We start from the raw sequence: 26,016 nt of genomic DNA on the forward strand, positions 1-26,016 counted from the left end.
ACAAAACTGCTACCAGAACATCAAAGTCATTGTTTGAAATGTAAAAAATAATAGCACAATTATTTGGTGTCACGCATCATAGTGATCCACTCCTACGCTCGGTTTACAGTGCATCCACTCACACGCCCGCATGCATACACACTGATCTGCAAAAAGGCAAGCGTGCCAGACACTTGGTAAAAGATTAAGACACCAGGACCAGCCTAGGCACTTGGAATCAATTCTGGAGCTCTTTTGAGAGTGCAGACACAGAGAGAACGAGGTACAAACTGTGGTGAACAAAAGGAGAAAGGACCTTGAGAGGATTCAGAAAAGGAAAGCCATTTTCTTTACGGTTGTAGATGACGTGAAGTGCACTACTCTCGTGGTAATCAACTTGGTAATGTTCATGAGATGAACTCTGGAATGTTATTAGTGTAAAACAGGAAGAAACTACATCTCTCTCGATCTCTCTTCTGTCTATCTCTCTATATATATCTCTCTCTATAACCCATATTTAACTCCTCCTCTCCCTGTCCTTGCCTCTCCCTCTGTCTTTCTCTCTTCCTCTTTGCCTCCCTGAACACAGAGCTAACGCAGGCCTCTGGAATGTGTAACCGTCTGTCTCGATAGAAGACACACACAGTCCCACGCACACAGTCTCACACACGCACACACACACCCACACACACACACACACACACACACACACACACACACACACACACACACACACACACACACACACAGTCAAACACACACACACACACACACACACACACACACACACACACACACACACACACACACACACACACACACACACACACAGACACAGACAGTCAAGCACACAGACAGTCAAGCACACAGACACACAGACAGTCAAACACACAGACACACACACAGACAGTCAAACACACAGACACACACACACACAGACAGTCAAGCACACAGACACACACACACACACACACACACACAGACACACACACACACACAGACACACACACACACACAGACAGTCACACACACAGTCAAACACACACACACACACACACAAAGACAGTCAAACACACAGACACACACACACACAGACACAGACACACACACACACACACACACACACACACACACACACACACACACACACACACACACACACACACACACACAGTCAAACACACAGACACAACACACACACACACAGACAGTCAAGCACACAGACACACACACACACACACACACACACACACACAGACAGTCAAACACACAGACACAAACACACACACACAGACAGTCAAGCACACAGACAGTCAAGCACACAGACACACACACACACACACACACAGACAGTCAAACACACACACACACACACACACACACACACACACACACAGTCAAACACACACACACACACACAGTCTCCTCCACTCCCATCGTGTTTTACTGCCGCTCCAATTAGCCACAACCAAAAAAAGATGATTCACTGACAACAGAAACAACGTGGCCCCTCTCTATGTGACCCCTCTCACTCTGCACCACCCGTTTGCCCCTCCTCTCTGTGATGGTTGTGACAGTACAGGATACCATTGCGATGGGGTCAAGGTGCGCCCAGACTACAGTGACTCAGATGGCTCTAATGAGGCGAGAGACAACAAAGACTACTGTGACCATGGAACTAGAACCACAAGGACTACAGTGATGGTGAAACTAGGACCACAACCACTAATATGACCATAAAATGTGAAGCACAACCATGACTGTGACCATGAAATTAGGTCCACAAAGAATACTGTGGCCATGAAACTAGGACCACAAAGACTACTGTAACCAAACAAAAATACACATTAAACCTTAAAGGGGGCACAATGACCACAAGAGGACGACACAGGAAACCTACCACCATGTACATTTACTTTTTGTTGTTGTGGGTAGATCAGTTTTAATATTGCAGACAGATTGTAACTTCCATCAATGTAATTGTCTGCATCATTTCCAACCCCCCATATATTTTTTTGGGTAAATATACAGTATCAGTCAAAAATTTGGACACACCTTCTCATTCCAGGGTTTTTCTTTATTCGCCTGGAATCTCTTCACCTGGAATACTATTCCAACAGTCTTGAAGGAGTTCCCACATATGCTGAGCACTTGTTGGCTGCTTTTTCTTCCCTTAGTTTGGGATGAGTCAGCCCGCCATCTCAATTGGGTTGAGGTCGGGGGATTGTGGAGGCCAGGTCATCTGATGCAGCACTCCATCACTCTCCTTTTTGGTCAAATGGCCCTTACACAGCCTGGAGGTGTATTTTGGGTCATTGTCCTGTTGAAAAACAAATTATAGTCCCACTAAGCGCAAACCAGATGGGATGGCGTATCGCTGCAGAATGCTGTGGTAGCCATGCTGGTTAAGTGTACCTTGAGTTCTAAATAAATCACAGACAGTGTCGCCAGCAAAGCACCCCCACACCATCACACCTCCTCCTTCACGCTTCACGGTGGGAACCACACATGCGGAGATCATCCGTTCACCTCCTCTGCGTCTCAAAAAGATACTCCGCAGCAGAGGTAACACCAGGTCTTGTATTCCTGTGGCGGTCCTCATTTTTGTCCAAACTTTTGACTGGTACTGCGTATGTATATATACATACATATCTTATATTATTATATTATCATATATTATCATTTAAATATATCTTATCATATATTTTCCTCATATATTTTCCTTTATTATTTTTTCGCAAACCACCGCTCCCCTAATTGGAGTAAACGAATGAACAACATTTAGGCTTTTACATCCAGCTTATACACACTCTATGACTATATTTTCATTTACTGCTACATAACCATGCCCATTCAAAACAAACCACACTACATTAACCCGGGCTGTCCCCTAACCCAAAAAATCTTGGTTGACTGAAAGTCGTCTGTTGTTTCGAACAATCGATTACTCAAAACTTGTAAACATTTGTTTTTCCATATATAGACACACCCTCCCTTTCCTTTTGTTTTAATTAAAATCAACTATGTGCTTAGGGTCGTTATCCTGCTGGAAGGTGAACCTTCGCCCCAGTCTGAGGTCCTGAGCGCTCTGGAGCAGGTTTTCATCAAGGATCTCTCTGTACTTTGGTCTGTACATCTTTCTCTCGATTCTGACAAGTCTCCCTGTTGCTCGTGCTGAAAGACATCCCCACAGCATGCTGCTGCCACCACCATGCTTCACCAGAGGGATAGTGCCAGGTTTCCTCCAGACGTGACGCTTGGCATTCAGGTCAAAGAGTTCAATCTTGGTTTCATCAGACCAGAGAATCTTGTTTCTCATGGTCTGAGAGTCTTTAGGTGCCTTTTGGAAAACTTCAAACGGGCTGTCATGTGCCTTTTACTGAGGAGTGGCTTCCGTCTGGCCACTCTACCATAAAGGCATGATTGGTGGAGTGCTGCAGAGATGGTTGTCCTTTTCCCATCTCCACAGAGGAACTCTGGAGCTCAATCTGAGCGACCATCGGGTACTTGGTGGTTCCATATTTCTTCCATTTATGAATGATAGAGGTCACTGTTTTCTTGTGGACCTTTAATGCTGCCGACTCCTTTAATGCTCCTGTCTCGGAGCTCTACGGACAATTCCTTCGACCTCATGGCTTGGTTTTTGCTCTGACATGCACTGTCAACTGTGGGACATTATATAAACAGGTGTGTGCCTTTCGAAATCATGTCCAATCAATTGAATTTACCACAGGTGGACTCCAATCCAGTTGTAGAAAATTCACACGGATGATCAATGGAAACAGGATGCAGCTGAGTTCAGTTTAGAGTCTTATAGCAAAGGGTCTGAATAGTTATGTAAATGAGGTATTTCTGTTTAGTTGTTTTTTATAAATGTGCAAAATGTATAAAAACCTGTTTGTAGATTGCTGAGGATTTGTTTTTTTATTTAATCAATGTTAGAGTCAAGGGGTCTGAATACTTTCTGAAGGCACTGTATATGCCTACATTTGCGGCCAGGCCAGGTAGCCTATAGGCCTACTTCCATGTTTCTCCTAAGTATAGCATAGGTTGTGAACTCTGCAAACAATGTGTCCACTCCGACAATGAGAACAGGAAGGCTGGAATAATATAGAATGCATTAAAATAGGTGACCATAACCAAAGTAACAAACATTGTAGATTAGAAATCATAGGAATTAACAGTAAATGTACTACTGGTGATATATGTTACAGGGAATTGGTCGACACTAACAATTAAACGCAAACAATTCACACGAAGAAGTTATGAAACACAGAATCTGCACGAATTGGCAGAAGAGAGTGCATTCTGGAGTGAGAAGCGCATTGTGCATCTGGGTGCATGGTCAATCTGATGTTTGCATTGGCCATGCAGCATTTATGGTGATACGGCCTCAACAGAAGTCAGGGCATTCATACTTCTTGCGCTTCGCGGAGCAGTGCAGATCTGTTGTCAAGGAAGTGAGTTTGTATTTATACAGGGTGTACCGCCCCCCAGCTACCGTCAACCAATCATGTCAATACGGAGATATACAGAGCCCTATACATTGTTACAACATTTGGGAGGCGCATGACGATGTGGTACGGGACTCGAATTCGCCTCTGTATGCCTCTAGAGGCTCCACAATTGTGTCACACCCTCCATATGGAGCGTCCGACCACCTTTTCAAATCAAGCAAAAATGGGCTTTTAGTCTAGGCCTCCGCAATGGATTAGTTCACTGAGATGGCCGCATATATATATTTGCTACTGCTTGACTTTAACAATTTCCGTCGACCAACAGCCGAACGACCAAACAATCGACCAGTCTACCAATTGGGGCCCTAACCCGATTACAGGTTGCCAATAAAGCTACACATGCCATTTACCACCAGGTCGGTGGCCTTGTAGTTAGAGTGTCTGTCCTGCGATTGGAAGGTTTGGGCTTCTATTCCCCTGGTCGAGTCCTACCAAAGACTCTAGAAATGGGACTTGATTCCTCTCTGCTTGGCACTCAGCATTAAGGAGATGGATTGTGGGTAAGGCCCTGCAATAGGCAAGCATCCTGTCCAGGGGATGTACATTTAGCTGCCTCATGCTACAGAAACAGGCGAGATGGGCTCCTGCACTATTCTGCCTTGAACAAGTCTACTCACTTTATGCCATTTACCAGAGGCTTTTAGTCAAAGCTAGATCACACTACATTCAGACAAAGCTTCCATCAGTTCAAGGGAGATAAAGTCCTCTGTACATCATGCGGTCGGCATGTGACCACTATGCCAAGGAGGATTATGGGGGACATGAAGCAAAACATGACACAGCAGAGGTGATTAGAGATGGTTCTAGTTAGCCGGCAGTCGTTAGGTTGCCAGGAGAGAGGGAGTGAGAGACAGAGAGGGAGTGAGAGACAGAGAGAGAGAGAGTGAGATAGAGAGACAGAGAGACAGAGAAATAAAAGAGAGCGAGTATTAAAATCAACTGGCATGAAATGAAGATTGCCACATTATTAATGCTGGGAACCACCCCCGCTCACTAGAACAGTAGCATCTAGCCTGACTGGGATGCGTCCCAAATGGCAACCTTTTCTTTACATAGTGCACACTACTTTTAATCAGGGCCCATACGGCTCTGGTCAAAAGTAGTGCACTACATAGGTTTGGTACAGCGTGTCGCCGCATCTCCTCATTATCAGATGATCATCGGCTGCTGTCAAACACACTTGGATTTGAAAAGATGATTATTTTCCTCAATAGCGTGCAGCGAATCTCTCTCTCTCCGCTCTGGGCTCGGGATAGCACAGAAACACTCCATTCCACAACATCAGCTGCCTGGGGCTGAGGAGAGGGAAGGCGGTAGGGGGTCGAGGGACAGAGTAGCGCTCATTGCACCATTAAGCAGAGCAGCGTTCCCGTGGAGAGGATAAACAGCCATAAATCAACAAGGTTAACGCTGGGTTACGAGAACACACAATGTACAGAATGGAGTGGGGCTTGTGCTCTTATGTCATTATGCCACTGTATTGTTCCTCCCCCTACATCCATACTAAGTACACACACACACACACACACACACACACACACACACACACACACACACACACACACACACACACACACACCACACAATGCACTTGGTGTGATGTGCCATTATCACTGGGACTGACTCAGAGGCTGGATGTGTGACCAAGACATAAGCAAGGTGTTAAAACCATCTGTTAAGATGCCTGCTTTACAATTCTCATGTGATCCCAAATGCAAATTAGAAAAAGCATATCCCGAGGCCGCATTCGTTGTAGCCGGGGACTTTAACAAAGGACATTTTAAGGAAAATTCTCCCAAAATTCCACAAACACATCTCTTGCCCTACTCGCGAGAGAAATACTACATTGTTATTCTCCATTCTGAGGCGATACAAAACCCTGTGCAACTGTGTCCTAGATTTCCTGACGAACCGACCCCAGGTTGTGAGGGTTGGAAACAACACTGGGGCACCCCAGGGGTAAGTGCTAAGCCCCCTCCTGTACTCCCTGTTCACCCATGAATGTGTGGCCACGCACACCTCCAACTCAATCATCAAGTTTGCCGATGTCACGACAGTGGTAGGCCTGATTACCAACAACAACCAGACAGCCCACAGGGAGGAGGTTAGGGCCCTGGTGGAGTGGTGCCAGGAAAATAACTTCTCTCTCAATGTCAACAAAACGAAGGAGCTGATTGTGGACTACATGAGACGGAAGAGGTAGCACGCCCCCATCCTCATCGATGAGGCCGCAGTGGATATGGTCAAAGGCTTCATGTTCCTCAGCATGCACATCACTGAGGACCTGATATGGTCTCACCACACCGAGACCATGGTGAAGAAGGCACAACAGCACCTCTACAACCTCAGGCGGCTGAAAGAATTCTGCATAAGACCCTCACATACCTCTACATATGCACCATTGTGAGCATTCTGTAGGGCCCCGCCTGGTACGGCAACTGCACCACCCTTAACCGCATGGCTCTCCAGAGGGTGGTGCGGTCAACGCATCATCGGGGGCACGCTGCCTGTCTTCCAGGACATTTCCAGCACTCGGTGTCAAAGGAAGGCCAAGAAAATCCTTAAGGATCTCAGTCACCCAAGCCACCCAAGTCACCCAACCCACATAAAATCGGCTATCGTCTGGCAGACGGAGACAGTACAAGTGCATCAGTGCCAAAATAGAGAGACTAAAAAACAGCTTCTATTACCAGGCCATCAGACTGTTGAACAGCTTCTATCACCAGGCCATCAGACTGTTGAACAGCTTCTATCACCAGGCCATGTCACAGCCATCACTAGCCGTCTACCAGGTGATGCACAATCACTCACTCATACCAAACATACACACACAAGCTAGCAAACAAACACCTCATACTCACAAACACACACACATACACACACTCACACAAACACATTCTCATATTCAAACACGCAGCCAATGCTGCTGTACCATGGCATTGAACCACTGAAGACTTTAAATACTGTATTCCCGACATACAGTACCAGTCAAAAGTTCGGACACTACTCATTCAAGGGTTTTTCTTTATTTGTACTATTTTCTACATTGTAAAATAATAATCAAAACATCAAAACTCTGAAATAAAACATATGGAATCATGTAGTAACCAAAAAAGTGTTAAACAAATCAAAATAGATTTTAGATCTTAGATTCTTCAAAGAAGCCAACCTTTCCCCTGATGACAGCATTGCACACTCTTGGCAGCCTCTCAACCAGCTTCACCAGGAATACCTTTCCAACAGTCTTGAAGGAGTTCCCACATATGCTGAGCACTTGTTGGCTGCTTTTCCTTCACTCTGCAGTCCAACTCATCCCAAACCATCTCAATTGGGTTGAGGTCAGGTGATTGTGGAGGCCAGGTCATCTGATACAGCACTCCATCACTCTCTTTTTTGGTCTAAAAGCCCTTACACAGCCTTATATGTTTTGGGTCATTGTCTTGATTCGTTTTCAAACTTTTTTGGTTCCTACATGATTCCATATGTGTTATTTCATAGTTTTGATGTCTTCATTATTATTATACAAAGTAGAAAATAGTGAAAATAAAGAAAAACCCTTGAATGAGTAGATGTGTCCAAACTTTTGGCTGGTACTGTAGCTCATTCTAAAATGTATACTACTGTACTTTGTTTTTTAATGACACCTTATACACACCACATATTTATTTATATACTGTATTCTTGGCATAGCTCACTCTAATATATCTACTGCTGTACATATCATTCTTATATCTTGTGTAAATTTATCCGGTGTATAGAAACAGGATACACCTGGGCTCAATTTCGAGTCTCATAGAAAAAGGGTCTAAATACTTATGTAAATCAGGTTTGATATTTTTTATAAAATTTATAAAAATGTCCAAAAAACTGTTTTCACTTTGTCATCACGTGGTATTACATTTACATTTAAGTCATTTAGCAGACGCTCTTATCCAGAGCGACTTACAAATTGCGTGTAGATTGATGAGGAAAGTGTTTTATTTAATCAATTTTAGAGTAAGGCTGTAACGTAACAAAAGGTGGAAAAGGGGAAGGGGTCTGAATACTTTCTGAATGCCCTGTACATATGTATATATTACATTATGATTACTGTTACAGTGCTATTTGGGTTGTTAATTGGATTCAACCCAACATTCTTACTTTCTTTTCTTTCTTTACATTTTAAATATTTGTGTACTTGTTTGACATTTTACTGCATTGCTAGGAGCTAGTTGCATAAGCATTTCACTGCATCCGCTATAACATCTGCTAAACTGTGCACGAGGCCAATAAATGTTGATTTGAGAGAGACAGAGGGGAGAGTGAGCAGTAGAAATTAAGACCAAAATCATTTTTCTTCTAAAAAAGGTCCAGTTGCCAGGACAACAAAATCCATCTACAGTAGACACCGTTGCCCTAGAGCACACAAAGAATGCACCACAGGTAACTTCCACAAGGCTGTGAACCATCTAAGAGACAAGGCAAGCTCGGGCCTTCTATGCCATCAAAAGGAACATGAAACTCAACATCCCAATTAGGGAAACACTTCAATAAGTTGTAGAACCCATTGCCCTCTACGCTTGTGTCTCACCAACCAAGAATTCACAAAATGGGACAAACGTCCAATGGAGACATGCAGAATTCTGCAAAAATATACGATGCAAACCCCCAAACAATGCATGCAGAATTAACAATAAACCTGCTGCCTCCAGAAAAGAGCTGTTCAATTCTACAACCACCTAGAAGGAAGTGATGCCCACACATTCCTCCACAAAGCCCTCATCTACAGAGAGAAAAAGTCCCCTCAGCCAGCTGGTTCTGGGGCATTGTTCACAAACACAAACAGAACCTCAGGACAGCAACACAATAAACCCAGACAAATTATGAAAGAGCAAAAAAAGAACTGTTTGACACTGGAAAGAATCAACCAAAAAATAAAACAGAGCAAGTTGGAACGTTATCTGGCCTTTAACAGAGAGTACACCGCACCGTGGCAGAACACCTGAGCACTGTGACTGACCCCAAATTATGAACATCCTTGACTATGCACAGACTCGGTGAGCACAGCCTTGCTATTGAGAAAGGTCACCATAGGCAGACCTGGCTCTCAAGAGAAGACAAGTTATGTGCGCCGACTGTCCACTAAAGGAGGTGGAAACTGAGCTGCACTCCCTGACCTCCTGCCAAATGTATGACCATATTAGAGACACATATCTCCCACAGATCACACAGACGCACAAAGAATTTGAAAACATATCAAACATGAATAAACCTCATATCTGTTAGGAGAAATACTGCAGTGTGCCATCACAGCATAAAGATGTGTAGCCCGTTGCCATGAGAAAAGGGCAACCAGTGCAGCACAAACAACATTGTAAATACCACCAATATTTATCTGTTTATTTATCTTCCCCAACTATTCGTACTACAACTATTTGCACATTGATAAAAACACTGCATAGCTAATAATATAACACCTTCTCCCTTTTGTTGATTGTTAATTTCATTTGCTTTCCATTTGCTTTGTTTCCCTTTGAATGAAACTGAATCGAGAGAGACAGAGAGAAATGGGAGAGAGCAAGGGGAGGAAAGAGATAGATAAAGGGGAGAGAGAGGGGGAATACAAGGAGGGAGAGAGAAAGAGGAGAGAAAGAAATTGAGGGGATAGGAAGTGACAGACGCACTAAAAGCCAGGTGAATCTGGTCCAGCTGCAGCGTTGATCCACACAGGTTGAGCTGCTTAGCATTATGAGAAAACAGGCAAACTGAGAGGTTTTATGAAGAGGAACAAGAGCATGGAGATGAAAAGGGAGGGAAAGGGGGAAGTTGGTGCTGGAAGTTGTAGGGGGTTGCATATGCTGCTATCCTTGACACATTGTTGGCACCTCAGCGTACTTATGGACAAGGTGCCAGGATTTGAGGCGAAAAAGGAAAAAGCCAGAACGCAGCAGAGGGAAATCTAAACTGCCATCTGCTAGTCCTGGTTCTCCAACACAAGCTGGTCTTTATTCAAACTGTCTAGGCAAGGGCTGCAATATTCCGATAACTCCCCCCAAAATGACCAGGTTCCCTGGTAATCAGAAGGGAATAAAAGGAAAACCTGAGCATTTTTTGGAAAGTTACCAGCATTTTGCAATCCCAGTCTAGACAAAACCACATTTAACTAATTCAGCTTTCCAACTCAAGATTGTGTGGAGCCAGGACCCAGGGAATTGCATGGACGTGTGTGTGTCTGTGTAACAATCTGTGCACATATACACATAGTGGCACAGCAGACAGGTACACTCCCTCCAGATCCCCTGTGATGTTTGCTACTCAGTCATGTAGAACCCAAACTGACAAAACAAACCCCTACAGTAGCTCTCTCCATTCATGCTTTCTCTACACTGTCATGCTCCAGCTCACTGCATACCAGATAGAATACACAGAGATAGAAAGAAAGTGTGTGATGTGTCAGCTAAGAAAAGGTGAAGCAGTGTTGTGTGTGCACTGTAGGGTTGCACATTTCCCGAAACTTTCCCCAAACTCCCACGATTCCCGGATTTCATGCTTATTCCCCGTCTGATTCTAAGGAATCTTTTGACCAGGATTAGTTACTGGATTTTTGCTAACCTATTCATATTTGAGTTAAGAATACTTCAAGTGACATGTGGTTGGAGAAAGTGCAAAAGAGAGAGAGAGAAAGAGAGAGAACGAGAGAGAGAGAGAGAAGAAAGAAGTAGAGCGAGGGAAAGCAAGAGAGAGTGCTCACGTTGTAGAGGATGTCCACCCATCCCTCCATGGTGATGCACTGGAAGACGGTGAGCACGGCGAACAGGATGTTGTCAAAGTTGGTGATGCCGTAGTTGGGGCCGATCCAGTACTCTGTACACTCTGTACCGTTAGGACACATCCTGGATGGGGCCTCCGTGCCACAGGGGAACGCTGCCGCACGCTCACCTGGATGGGGGAGATGAGATGGTAGAGGGAGGGGGAGGGAGGGAGGGAGGGAGAGAGAGTAGGTGGGGGAGGGAGGGAGAGTAGGTGGGGGGAGGGAGGGGGAGGGAGGGGGAGGGAGGGAGGTAGGGAGGGAGAGTAGGTGGGGGAGGGAGGGAGAGTAGGTGGGGGAGGGAGGGAGAGTAGGTGGGGGGAGGGAGGGGGAGGGAGGGGGAGGGAGGGAGGTAGGGAGGGAGAGTAGGTGGGGGAGGGAGGGAGAGTAGGTGGGGGAGGGAGGGAGAGTAGGTGGGGGGAGGGAGGGGGGGAGGGAGGGAGGGGAGGGGGGAGGGAGGGGGAGAGTAGGTGGGGGTGGGAGGGAGGGAGGGGGGAGGGAGGGGGGGGGGGGGGGGGAGGGAGGGAGGAAGGTAGGTGGGGGGAGGGAGGGAGGAGGGGGGGGAGGGAGGGAGGGAGGGAGGGGGAGGGAGGGAGGGAGGGAGGGAGCATTTGACTGGGCAAATAACCATCATCCGTAATTCCATGACCGTCACAGTCTTAGTAATTACATTTAAAACATACACACTGGAAAATTATATTAGCTTAAAATACAACATACACATACAGTGCCTAGTGACGGTCTACACAGCACATTTTTCTATGTTAAAATATAATCCACACATTTATTCAATTAGATTCAATTCCTTACGGATGTTCACAATCTACTCCACATTTCCAAACTGAAAGAAAGTGTTAAATAAAAAATACCAAATGAAGATGGCTTGATTGCATATGTCTTCCCACCCCAGAGTTAATAATTGGTAGAAGTACCTTTGGCAGAAGCCATTACAACCATCCAAATGTACTGAGCTTGAGCTATTTTTTACAAAAACAATGGATAAATGTTGCCCTAAGAGTTTGTAGAGTGCAAAGTTTGTAGAATCTTATTGAAAATGATACACAGCTGTCATGGCTGCCGAAGGTGTTTCCACCAAGTGTTAACTCTGGGGTGTGAAGACACAATCAAGACATATTTTTTTATTTATTTTTTGTTAATTTGGAACATTTTCTATTATTTTTCTTTTAACTTTGAAAATGTGGAGTAGGGTGTGTATATCAGCGTTTATTCCCTTCTGAGATGTCATTTTAAGGCAGCAAAATGTAAAGACTGTGCAAGGGGTGTATAGATATTCACTAGCGACTGTACACACATTACACACTGACATGCACTCAGCGCTGAATGCAGCAGCACACCGGCTGAAGATTCACATGCTTGACACACACACACACACACACACACACACACACACACACACACACACACGCACACGCACACACACACCTCCAGCTGGGACAGCCAGCTGTCATCACTATGCTCAACTCACCCTCCACACCCTTCAACTGACATATGAAAGTAAATTAGTGGCATCATAGAGTATGCATACTGTAACTATCTACTATCAGATCCATTTTCAAATCTACACTCAACACACTGACTCCAGTGGGAGAATACATTTCAGCTCCGTCCACGCCTTACCGAAACAGACATACTTATTCAACCTTGAGAGGTGATCGAACAAAACTGTCATTAAAAAAAAATCAGTCTATCAACATGTAAACACGCCAGCGAGGCCCAAAACTTGGTGCTCTGTGTGTGTGTGTGTGTATGTATGTGTGTGTGTGTTTGTCTGTGTGGTGTCTGTGTGGTGTCTGTGTCTGTGTGTATGTACTATGTATGCGTAATCCATTCAAATCTCACCAGTGTCGACAGTGAAGCAAGTGGAGTGGAACTTGCCCATGTAGAACTCCACTCCGATGATGGCAAACATGAGTATGGCGAAGAAGAGCAGCATGCCTATCTGGAGCAGAGGCACCATGGCCTTCATGATAGACTTCAATACCACCTGAAGACCTGTGGAGAGAGATGGACCGGGGTAGAGAGAGAGGTCGATGGGGTGGAGGGGGAAGGATAAAGGTTTAGGGGAGGGAGAGATGTGCAGGGGGTAAGGGAGAGAGGTGGAAGGGGGAGGGAGAGAGTTGGAGGTGGAGGGGGTAGGGAGAGAGGTGGAGGGGGTAGGGAGAGAGGTGGAGGTGGGGGGTAGGGAAAGAAGTGGAAGGGCGAGGGAGAGAGTTAGAGGGGGAATGGAGAGAGGTGGAGGGGGTAGGGAAAGAAGTGGAAGGGCGAGGGAGAGAGTTAGAGGGGGAATGGAGAGAGGTGGCGGGGGTAGGGAAAGAAGTGGAAGGGCGAGGGAGAGAGTTAGAGGGGGAATGGAGAGAGGTGGCGGGGGTAGGGAAAGAAGTGGAAGGGCGAGGAGAGAGTTAGAGGGGGAATGGAGAGAGGTGGCGGGGGGTAGGGAAAGAAGTGGAAGGGCGAGGGAGAGAGTTAGAGGGGGAATGGAGAGAGGTGGAGGGGGTAGGGAAAGAAGTGGAAGGGCGAGGGAGAGAGTTAGAGGGGGAATGGAGAGAGGGGTCGCCATTGGTATTTGGTCCATGTAAGATACAATAAGATATGTTATTTGTCTAGTCCGTTTGTGTTTGTGTTTTGAAAAGCGAATGATCTGTATAAAAAATCTTGAATCTTTCATTCATGCAATAAAGTTATGGTGCACAATGCGCGACCTTTGACCTGTTGTTGATGTCAGTGACTTACTGGGGATGCCAGACACCAGCTTGAGAGGTCTGAGTACTCTCACCGCCCGCAGAGTTCTCAGGTCAAAGTCTGAGCCCACCGTAGCCAGGATCCTGTTCAGGTACACACAAGACAACGGAAGGAGAGTCAGGTGAGTGCATTCAGAAGACGCATGTCTACTCAGGGCCATATTCAGAACCTATGACACAGCCTATAGCATAATAAATACTGTTTGATTACATGTGCTATCAAATTTGAATCTGCCTGTTTCCCCCTTTCTCTCTCTCTCTCAAGATATGTTCCCAGTGGAGCAGCGAGCAGCAGCAGGTCATTGTGTGTGAACGTCAGCTTCAGAGCCACAGCTGGAAGGCTGCATCAGGCCGCATTAGAAGCAGAAGCACATGGAGGGGAGACAATTAAGTGCTGCACTAAAACCCACTGAAACCCACGCTCTGGGCTGGAGAGAGAGACAGAGAGAGAGAGAGAGAGAGAGAGAGAGAGACAGACAGACAGACAGACAGAGAGAGAGAGAGAGACAGACAGACAGACAGACAGACAGACAGACAGACAGACAGACAGACAGACAGACAGACAGACAGACAGACAGACAGACAGACAGACAGACAGACAGACAGACAGACAGACAGACAGACAGACAGACATGGAAGGACAGGTAGAGAAGGAGAGGCGGACAGAGAGGGAGATATATATGTGTTATTGTGAGGAGAGAGGGAGTAGGAGGAGAGGATATAGCGCATGAATATAAATAACAACGTAATGAATTAAGCTAAATAGAGGGAGGATAGAGAGGATGAGGGATCGAGGAGAAGAGAGAGAGATGTAGAGTTGCTTTATGGGTTGAGAGATCATGCAGAGTGTTGGAGGGTAAAGGCATTAAGCATCATTACATGTGACAGAGTTGTCTCAACACCCCCACTGTGCATCCACACACACACCCACACACACACACACACACACACACACACACACACACACACACACACACACACACACACAAAGACCTGGGTTCATATACTATTTAGGGTATTTTAATTACTTTCAAAGACATTTGGAATAAGTATTTAGACATTTTATTATTTGAAAAATCAAGGAAATACCCTTGTAAAGTATTGGCAAACATTTGAAAATACTCATACTGTATTTGGAAATACTCAAATACAGATACAAATAAATACTCCTGCACTCCCATGCATTTGAACCCAGGTCTGTTTGGTTTTGGAAATACTTTGAAATACTTCAAATAGATGTAGTTGCTTTGACCCACATTATTTGAAAATACTCAAATACACAAAAAACAAGTATTTAATAGACATGTATTTGAACCCAGGTCTGACACACACGTGAGCAGACACAATCAATGTCCATGTTAATCTAATATCAAATATTATCCTATCAAATACTGAATCAAACCTACAGCTTACAGAGCAAGTAGCTACAGCTCCCTCTGTTGATAAACGCAGAGGACTGCACTGCCAACGTGTCTGAGCACACCTTCCAGTCCAGGGCTAAGCTGTCAGAGTAACACACACACACACACACACACACACTGACTGGGCACATGGGTGAGTGTGTGAGTTATGAGCCCACAGGACCCAGACAATAGAGTCCACCGCACACTCTGCATCAGCACAGACACGTGGTGTGACTCACAGCGCCAGACACACACACAGCCACACACACACACACACAGGGTACTCAGAGAGAGAAAGAGACAGACAGAGTGAGAGAGGAGAGAGATAGGGAGATAGAGAGGGGGAGAGAGAGAACGAAAGAAAGTTGGAGAGAGAGCGCGGGAAAAGAGAGAGCGAGAGATAGAGACAGAGCGATCCCGGCGAGGCCTCACACCACTGTGTCAGTAACAGACAGGTCAAGTCACAATATAATGAGCACAGGCTAGGCAGGAGACGCCAGATATGTGTTCGACATGACTCTATTTTGACCATAAGACAAAACAAGACACTAGAAGTGAGGTACTGCACAAAGGTTACGGTCAGTAAGAATCAGTTTAATGATATACAATATGTTGTAATGTATCATTGAATTTGATAGGTTTGATATCGTAATAATGGATCAGCCCGAATCAACAATGAAACGTGCGTGCGCGCGTGTGTGTGTGTGTGTGTGTGTGTGTGTGTGTGTGTGTGTGTGTGTGTGTGTGCGTGCGTGCGTGCGTGTGTGTGTGTGTGTGTGTGATGGGGACATGAGGGCATGGTTTTTATGTGTGAGGGGCAGACAGCCAGCTCGGAGCTGAAGAGGAGTGGGTTTTAATATCCCTTTCTCATCACCACAGTATATCTATGTGGGCGCCAGGCGATGCCACAGGAAATATGGAGGATGATGCTATCGGCCATTAGTCACACACAGTCAGACGGCAGACAAATACACAAAGACACACACACGCACACACATACACGAGCACACACACACACACTGATGAATGCATGGACACACACACATTTATTTCCTCTTGTGGGTCCTTGGTGATGTTTCCCTATCCTGTGGCAGTCACCCCTTATCAGTATACCAAAAATAGCATATGGCAGAACTCTTAAGCATATATTGTGGAGAGCTTTCACCTGTATGGACCTTTGGACTGAACCCACTAACTTGGGACTGGGGCTGTTCTCATATGACATGTAAAAAAAAAGTTTCAAAAACGATGTAGCAATGGCAGAACTCAGTGTATATTGTAGAGAGCATTCATCTGTATATGGACTGCCCAGCAAGCACATTTGGTTCCTTGGAAGTTGTGGGAACGTACGTTTTTGGTTTCACATTGGTTGTGGGAAGAAAACCATATGTTTCCTGACCGGCAAAAACAGAATGTTCTTTAAACATTCTGAGAACAGAAATGAACATTTTGACTGTTCAGGGAATTTTGATGTTTAGGTTTCAGGGAGGTTTGAGAAAATTGTACTCTGGTTCCTTGAAAGGTTTTCTGGGAGGTTTTATTAATGGTCTGAGATCGTAAATGATAAGTTATTTGGAGGTTTTTGATGAACTTCTTTAAAACGTTCACTTAATATTTCAATAAGACTTAATAACACTGCTACTTTATTTTGGGTTTTTTGAACTCCAAGAACAGATACGACACACGGACATTCATTTCCTTATTAATAATTTCCTTATTAATCATTTCCTTATTAATCGGCCAAGAGGTGTGTGAATCTGAGACACATGGACATTCATTTCCTTATTAATCATTTCCTTATTAATCGGCCAAGAGGTGTGTGAATCTGAGACACGCGGACATTAATTTCCTTATTATTCATTTCCTTATTAATCGGCCAAGAGGTGTGTGAATCTGAGGGGTCTTTGACCTGGTTTGCTAACTTCCTCTCTCAAAGAGTGCAGTGTATAAAGTTAGAAAATCTGCTGTCTCAGCCACTGCCTGTCACCAAGGGAGTACCCCAAGACTCAATCCTAGGCCCCACACTCTTATCAATTTACATCAACAACATAGCTCAAGCAGTAGGAAGCTCTCTCATCCATTTATGTGCAGGTGATACAGTCTTGTACTCAGCTGGCCCCTCCCCGGATTTTGTGTTAAATGCTCTACAACAAACAGCTTTCTTAGTCTCCAACAAGCTTTCTCTACCCTTAACCTTGTTCAGAATACCTCCATAACCTCCATAACAAAGGTCATGTGGTTTGGTAAGAAGAATGCTGTCACGAATCCCGTTTCCTGAGTCTGTTTTTTGCCTGTGTTCTGTCCTGGAGTGTTTTTTCCGGCGTCCTGGAACGCACCCTGTCTGGTTGACGGGCAATGTAGCCAGTTGGGAGTTCTGATTACCCGCACCTGTATCCCATCAGCTATCTGCACACCTGGTCCTGATCATCATCTCTCCTCTTCATAACCCCGGACCTGACATCCATTCCCTGCCGGATCGTTAGCCATGAACAGTATGTTGTGCCATAGTATCAGCCTCAAGTTGGATAGAATTTGTTTTGTTGTTTTTTACGTATTGCTTGCCTTAAACTTACCTCCGTTTGTTCTGTCTTCAGTTACTCACCCGGATCATTTACCCCATTCCCGCCTGGTCGTCGGAGGATTCCGCTACCCCATTGGATCCACCTATTTACTCCCATCAACTCACCACCGCTGCCCGCTACGCCACCTGGATATATCTACCCATTCACATTCACTTGTAAATAAATACTCACCTTCTTCCTACTCTCCTTGTCCTGGTCTGCTTCTGGGTTCGATTTTGAAAGAACGTGACAAATGCCCCTCTTCCCACAGGTGTTTTTGAGGGTGTAGAGCTTGAGGTAGTCACCTCATACAAGTACTTGGGAGTATGGCTAGACGGTGCCCTGTCATTCTCTCAGCACATACAGTATCAAACCTGCAGGCTAAAGTTAAATCTAGACTTGGTTTCCTCTATCATAATCACTCCTCTTTCACCCCAGATGCCAAACTAACCCTGATTCAGATGACCATCCTACCCATGCTAGATTACGGAGACATCATTTATAGATTGGCAGGTAAGGGTGATCTCGAGCGGCTAGATGTTCTTTACAATTCGACCATCAGACTTTCCACCAATGCTCCTTATAGGACACATCACTGCACTCTATACTCCTCTGTAAACTGGTCATCTCTGTATACCCGTCGCAAGACCCACTGGTTGATGGTTATTTATAAAAACCCTCTTAGGCCTCACTCCCCCCTATCTGAGATATCTACTGCAGCCCTCATCCTCCACATACAACACCTGTTCTGCCAGTCACATTCTGTTATAGGTCCCCAAAGCATACACATCCCTGGGTCGCTCCTCTTTTCAGTTTGCTGCAGCTAGCGACTGGAACGAGCTGCAACAAACACTCAAACTGGACAGTTTTATCTCAATCTCTTCATTCAAAGACTCATTCATGGACACTCTTACAGACAGTTGTGGCTGCTTTGTGTGATGTATTGTTGTGCCCAATAATTCTTGTACCATGTTTTGTGCTGCTACCATGTTGTGTTGCTACCATGTTGTGTTGCTACCATGTTGTTGCTATGTTGTGTTCCTACCATGCTGTGTTGTCATGTGTTGATTTTTTAATTTTATTTTTAATTTTACCTTTATTTAACCAGGTAGGCAAGTTGAGAACAAGTTCTCATTTACAATTGCAACCTGGCCAAGATAAAGCAAAGCAGTTCGACAGATACGACACAGAGTTACACATGGAGTAAAACAAACATACAGTCAATAATACAGTATAAACAAGTCTATATACAATGTGAGCAAATGGGGTGAGAAGGGAGGTAAAGGCAAAAAAGGCCATGGTGGCAAAGTAAATACAATATAGCAAGTAAAACACTGGAATGGTAGTTTTGCAATGGAAGAATGTGCAAAGAAATAATGGGGTGCAAAGGAGCAAAATAAATAAATTAAATAGTTGGGAAAGAGGTAGTTGTTTGGGCTAAATTATAGGTGGGCTATGTACAGGTGCAGTAATCTGTGAGCTGCTCTGACAGTTGGTGCTTAAAGCTAGTGAGGGAGATAAGTGTTTCCAGTTTCAGAGATTTTTGTAGTTCGTTCCAGTCATTGGCAGCAGAGAACTGGAAGGAGAGGCGGCCAAAGAAAGAATTGGTTTTGGGGGTGACTAGAGAGATATACCCGCTGGAGCGTGTGCTACAGGTGGGAGATGCTATGGTGACCAGCGAGATGAGATAAGGGGGGACTTTACGGACAAAACGGATTGCACTGTGATAGACTGCATCCAATTTGTTGAGTAGGGTATTGGAGGCTATTTTGTAAATGACATCGCCAAAGTCGAGGATTGGTAGGATGGTCAGTTTTACAAGGATATGTTTGGCAGCATGAGTGAAGGATGCTTTGTTGCGAAATAGGAAGCCAATTCTAGATTTAACTTTGGATTGGAGATGTTTGATATGGGTCTGGAAGGAGAGTTTACAGTCTAACCAGACACCTAAGTATTTGTAGTTGTCCACGTATTCTAAGTCAGAGCCGTCCAGAGTAGTGATGTTGGACAGGCGAGTAGGTGCAGGTAGCGATCGGTTGAAGAGCATGCATTTAGTTTGACTTGTATTTAAGAGCAATTGGAGGCCATGCTATGTTGTTGTCTTTAGGCCTCTCTTTATGTAGGGTTGTGTTGTCTCTCTTGCTTTGATGTGTGTTTTGTCCTTGTATTTTTTTGTCTTGTATTTATATAGTTTTTTAGTTTTTTAAATCCCAGGCCCCCGTCCCCGCAGGAGGCCTTTTGATAGGCCGTCATTGTACATCTCTTTTTTGGGTGACACAGAATCAGTGCAAGTCAAACCTACTGTATGATATTCTGTTCCCTATCCATGAAATTAGTCCACTGCACCACCAGGATGGAGCTAACATGCTATGTTTTTTGACACATACAAAGCTGTTCATTTAGTACTGTCACGTCATTCAAGAGAAGAAGGACCAAGGTGCAGCGTGGTACGTGTTCATAATTAATTTAGCAACTGAACGCTAAATACGAAAATGACAAAAAGAATAACCAAAACAGTTCTGTCTGGTACAGATACGAAACAGAAAACAACTACCCACAAAACCCATGTGGGCAAGAGCTACCTAAGTATGGTTCTCAATCAGAGACAACGACAGACAGCTGTCCCTGATTGAGAACCATACCCGGCCAAAAACAAAATACAAAAACATAGAAAAAAGTACATAGAATGCCCATCCTCGTCACACCCTGGCCTAACCAAAATAGAGATTTAAAAGCCTCTCTATGGCCAGGGCGTGACAGTACTACCCCCCCCCCCCCCCCCAAAGGTGCGGACTCCGGCCTCAAAACTCTAAAGGGGAGGGTCCGGGTGGGCCTTCTTTAGGGCGGCGGCTCGGCTGCTAAATAATAGCCTAGTTAAGTAAAGGTTAAATACATAAATACATGCTGAGAATTTTCCAAAGTCAAGCAACTATCCTGCACCATTCCCAGAACATTTTAGGAAGATTTTAGGACAACGACGCTCACCAAGCTCTAAGAAAGATATGGTTCTCAGAATGTTATGTGCTAGCTGAGTGGGGCTATATTCTTGATAAACTCAGCTAAAAAAAGAAAAGTCCCTTTTTCAGGACCCTGTCTTTCGGAGACAATTCGTACAAATCCAAATAACTTCACAGATCTTCATGGTAAAGGGTTTAAACACTGTTTCCCATGCTTGTTCAATGAACCATAAACAATTAATGAACTTGTACTTCCGGCGCCGACAGAGATGGCCGCCTCGCTTCGCGTTCCTAGGAAACTATGCAGTTTTTTGTTTTTTTACGTGTTATTTCTTACATTAGTACCCCAGGTCATCTTAGGGTTCATTACATACAGTCGAGAAGAACTACTGAATATAAGATCAGCGTCAACTCACCATCAGTACGACCAAGAATATGTTTTCCGCGACGCGGATCCTGTGTTCTGCCTTACAAACAGGACAACGGAATGGATCGCATGCAGCGACCCAAGAAAACGACTCCGAAAAAGAGGGAAACGAGGCGGTCTTCTGGTCAGACTCCGAAAAAGGGCACATCGCGCACCACTCCCCAGCATTCTTCTTTCCAATGTCCAGTCTCTTGACAACAAGGTTGACGAAATCCGAACAAGGGTGGCATTCCAGAGGGACATCAGAGACTGCAACGTTCTCTGCTTCACGGAAACATGGCTCACTGGAGAGACGCTATCCGATGCGGTGCAGCCAACGGGTTTCTCCACGCATCGCGCCGACAGAAACAAACATCTTTCTGGTAAGAAGAGTGGCGGGGGCGTATGCCTCATGACTAACGAGACATGGTGTGATGAAGGAAACATACAGGAACTCAAATCCTTCTGTTCACCTGATTTAGAATTCCTCACAATCAAATGTAGACCGCATTATCTTCCAAGAGAATTCTCTTCGATTATAATCACAGCCGTATATATCCCCCCCCCCCAAGCAGACACATCGATGGCTCTGAACGAACTTTATTTAACTCTTTGCAAACTGGAAACCATTTATCCGGAGGCTGCATTCATTGTAGCTGGGGATTTTAACAAAGCTAATCTGAAAACAAGACTCCCTAAATTTTATCAGCATATCGATTGCGCAACCAGGGGTGGTAAAACCTTGGATCATTGTTACTCTAACTTCCGCGACGCATATAAGGCCCTGCCCCGCCCCCCTTTCGGAAAAGCTGACCACGACTCCATTTTGCTGATCCCTGCCTACAGGCAGAAACTAAAACAAGAGGCTCCCACGCTGAGGTCTGTCCAACGCTGGTCAGACCAAGCTGACTCCACACTCCAAGACTGCTTCCATCACGTGGACTGGGACATGTTTCGTATTGCGTCAGATAAAAATATTGACGAATACGCTGATTCGGTGTGCGAGTTCATTAGAACGTGCGTCGAAGATGTCGTTCCCATAGCAACGATAAAAACATTCCCTAACCAGAAACCGTGGATTGATGGCAGCATTCGCGTGAAACTGAAAGCGCGAACCACTGCTTTTAATCAGGGCAAGGTGACCGGAAACATGACAGAATATAAACAATGCAGCTATTCCCTCCGCAAGGCTATTAAACAAGCTAAGCGTCAGTACAGTAATCTCAATTCTATGGCTCAGACACAAGAGGCATGTGGCAGGGTCTACAGTCAATCACGGACTACAAGAAGAAACCCAGCCCAGTCACGGACCAGGATGTCTTGCTCCCAGGCAGACTAAATACCTTTTTTGCCCGCTTTGAGGACAATACAGTGCCACTGACACGGCCTGCAACGAAAACATGCGGTCTCTCCTTCACTGCAGCCGAGGTGAGTAAGACATTTAAATGTGTTAACCCTCGCAAGGCTGCAGGCCCAGACGGCATCCCCAGCCGCGCCCTCAGAGCATGCGCAGACCAGCTGGCCGGTGTGTTTACGGACATATTCAATCAATCCCTATACCAGTCTGCTGTTCCCACATGCTTCAAGAGGGCCACCATTGTTCCTGTTCCCAAGAAAGCTAAGGTAACTGAGCTAAACGACTACCGCCCCGTAGCACTCACTTCCGTCATCATGAAGTGCTTTGAGAGACTAGTCAAGGACCATATCACCTCCACCCTACCTGACACCCTAGACCCACTCCAATTTGCTTACCGCCCAAATAGGTCCACAGACGATGCAATCTCAACCACACTGCACACTGCCCTAACCCACCTGGACAAGAGGAATACCTATGTGAGAATGCTGTTCATCGACTACAGCTCGGCATTCAACACCATAGTACCCTCCAAGCTCGTCATCAAGCTTGAGACCCTGGGTCTCGACCCCGCCCTGTGCAACTGGGTACTGGACTTCCTGACGGGCCGCCCCCAGGTGGTGAGGGTAGGCAACAACATCTCCTCCCCGCTGATCCTCAACACGGGGGCCCCACAAGGGTGCGTTCTGAGCCCTCTCCTGTACTCCCTGTTCACCCACGACTGCGTGGCCACGCACGCCTCCAACTCAATCATCAAGTTTGCGGACGACACAACAGTGGTAGGCTTGATTACCAACAACGACGAGACGGCCTACAGGGAGGAGGTGAGGGCCCTTGGAGTGTGGTGTCAGGAAAATAACCTCACACTCAACGTCAACAAAACTAAGGAGATGATTGTGGACTTCAGGAAACAGCAGAGGGAACACTCCCCTATCCACATCGATGGAACAGTAGTGGAGAGGGTAGCAAGTTTTAAGTTCCTCGGCATACACATCACAGACAAACTGAATTGGTCCACTCACACTGACAGCATCGTGAAGAAGGCGCAGCAGCGCCTCTTCAACCTCAGGAGGCTGAAGAAATTCGGCTTGTCACCAAAAGCACTCACAAACTTCTACAGATGCACAATCGAGAGCATCCTGGCGGGCTGTATCACCGCCTGGTACGGCAACTGCTCCGCCCTCAACCGTAAGGCTCTCCAGAGGGTAGTGAGGTCTGCACAACGCATCACCGGGGGAAAACTACCTGCCCTCCAGGACACCTACACCCCCCGATGTTACAGGAAGGCCATAAAGATCATCAAGGACATTAACCACCCGAACCACTGCCTGTTCACCCCGCTATCATCCAGAAGGCGAGGTCAGTACAGGTGCATCAAAGCTGGGACCGAGAGACTGAAAAACAGCTTCTATCTCAAGGCCATCAGACTGTTAAACAGCCACCACTAACATTGAGTGGCTGCTGCCAACACACTGTCATTGACACTGACCCAACTCCAGCCACTTTAATAATGGGAATTGATGGGAAATGATGTAAATATATCACTAGCCACTTTAAACAATGCTACCTTATATAATGTTACTTACCCTACATTATTCATCTCATATGCATACGTATATACTGTACTCTAGATCATCGACTGCATCCTTATGTCACTAGCCACTTTAACTATGCCACTTTGTTTACTTTGTCTACATACTCATCTCATATGTATATACTGTACTCGATACCATCTACTGTATGCTGCTCTGTACCATCACTCATTCATATATCCTTATGTACATATTCCTTATCCCCTTACACTGTGTATAAGACAGTAGTTTTGGAATTGTTAGTTAGATTACTTGTTGGTTATCACTGCATTGTCGGAACTAGAAGCACAAGCATTTCGCTACACTCGCATTAACATCTGCTAACCATGTGTATGTGACAAATAACATTTGATTTGATTTGATTTGAACATGCACCTATGGAACGGTCGTGAAGACACTAACAGCTTACAAATGGTAGGCAATTATGGTCACACCTGTGGAACGGTCGTGAAGTTATGAAAACTTATGACAATAAAGAGGCCTTTCTACTGACTCTGAAAAACACCAAAAGAAAGATGCCCAGTGTCCCTGCTCATCTGGGTGAACGTGTCTTAGGCACGCTGCAAGGAGGCATGAGGACTGCAGATGAGGCCAGGGCAATAAATTGCAATGTCCGTACTGTGAGATGGCTAAGACAGCGCTTACAGGGAGACAGGACGGACAGCTGATTGTCCTCGCAGTGGCAGACCACGTGTAACAACACCTGCACAGGATCGGTACATCCAAATATAACACATGCGGGGCAGGTACAGGATGGCAACAACAACAGCCTGAGTTACACCAGGAACGCACAATCCCTCCATCAGTGCTCAGACTGTCCGCAATAGGCTGAGTGAGGCTGTACTGAGGGCTTGTAGAACTGTTGTAAGGTAGGTCCTTACCAGACATCACCGGCAACAATGTTGCCTATGGGCACAAACCCACCATCGCTGGACCAGACAGGACTGGCAAAAAGTGCTCTTCACTGACAAGTCGCGGTTTTGTCTCACCAGGGGTGCTGGTCGGATTCGCGTTTATCGTCGAAAGGAATGAGCGTTACACTGAGGCCTGTACTCTGGAGCGGGATCGATTTGGAGGTGGAAGGTCCGTCATGGTCTTGGGCGGTGTGTCACAGCATCATCGGACTGAGCTTGTTGTTATTGCAGGCAATCTCAACGCTGTGCGTTACAGGGAAGACATCCTCCTCCCTCATATGGTACCCTTCCTGCAGGCTCATCCTGACATGACCCTCCAGCATGACAGTGCCACCAACCATACTGCTCATTCTGTGCGTTATTTCATGCAATACAGGAATGTCAGTGTTCTACCATGGCCAGCCAAGAGCCTGGATCTCAAACCCATTGAGCACATCTGGGACCTGTTGGATCGGAGGGTGAGGGCTAGGTCCATGGAAGAGTGGGGTATCATCTCACAGCAAGAACTGCCAAATCTGGTGCAGTCCATGAGGATGCACTGCAGTTCTTAATGCAGCTGGTGACCACACCAGAGACTGACTGTTACTTTTGATTTTGATCCCCCCTTTGTTCAGGGACACATTATTCCATTTCTGTTAGTCACATGTCTGTGGAACTTGTTCAGTTTATGTCTCAGTTGTTGAATCTTGTTATGTCCATACAAATATTGACACACGTTAAGTTCGCCGAATGTAAATGCAGTGGACAGTGAGAGGACGTTTCTTTTTTCGCTGAGTTCATATTCTAG

General features: G+C 45.6%; 1 protein-coding gene across 1 annotated transcript in view; it reads right to left on the minus strand.

The window, feature by feature from the left end:
• The window catches only part of cacna1bb (calcium channel, voltage-dependent, N type, alpha 1B subunit, b), a 266,657-nt gene that overhangs the window by 151,875 nt on the left and 88,766 nt on the right, over positions 1-26,016 (minus strand). The window contains 3 exon segments of the mRNA XM_065004677.1: positions 11,227-11,414; positions 13,144-13,296; positions 14,035-14,126. Coding sequence (XP_064860749.1) covers positions 11,227-11,414; positions 13,144-13,296; positions 14,035-14,126 — 433 coding nt within the window.

Source organism: Oncorhynchus nerka, linkage group LG19 (genome assembly GCF_034236695.1).
Source record: "Oncorhynchus nerka isolate Pitt River linkage group LG19, Oner_Uvic_2.0, whole genome shotgun sequence".
Classification (NCBI taxonomy): domain Eukaryota; kingdom Metazoa; phylum Chordata; class Actinopteri; order Salmoniformes; family Salmonidae; genus Oncorhynchus; species Oncorhynchus nerka.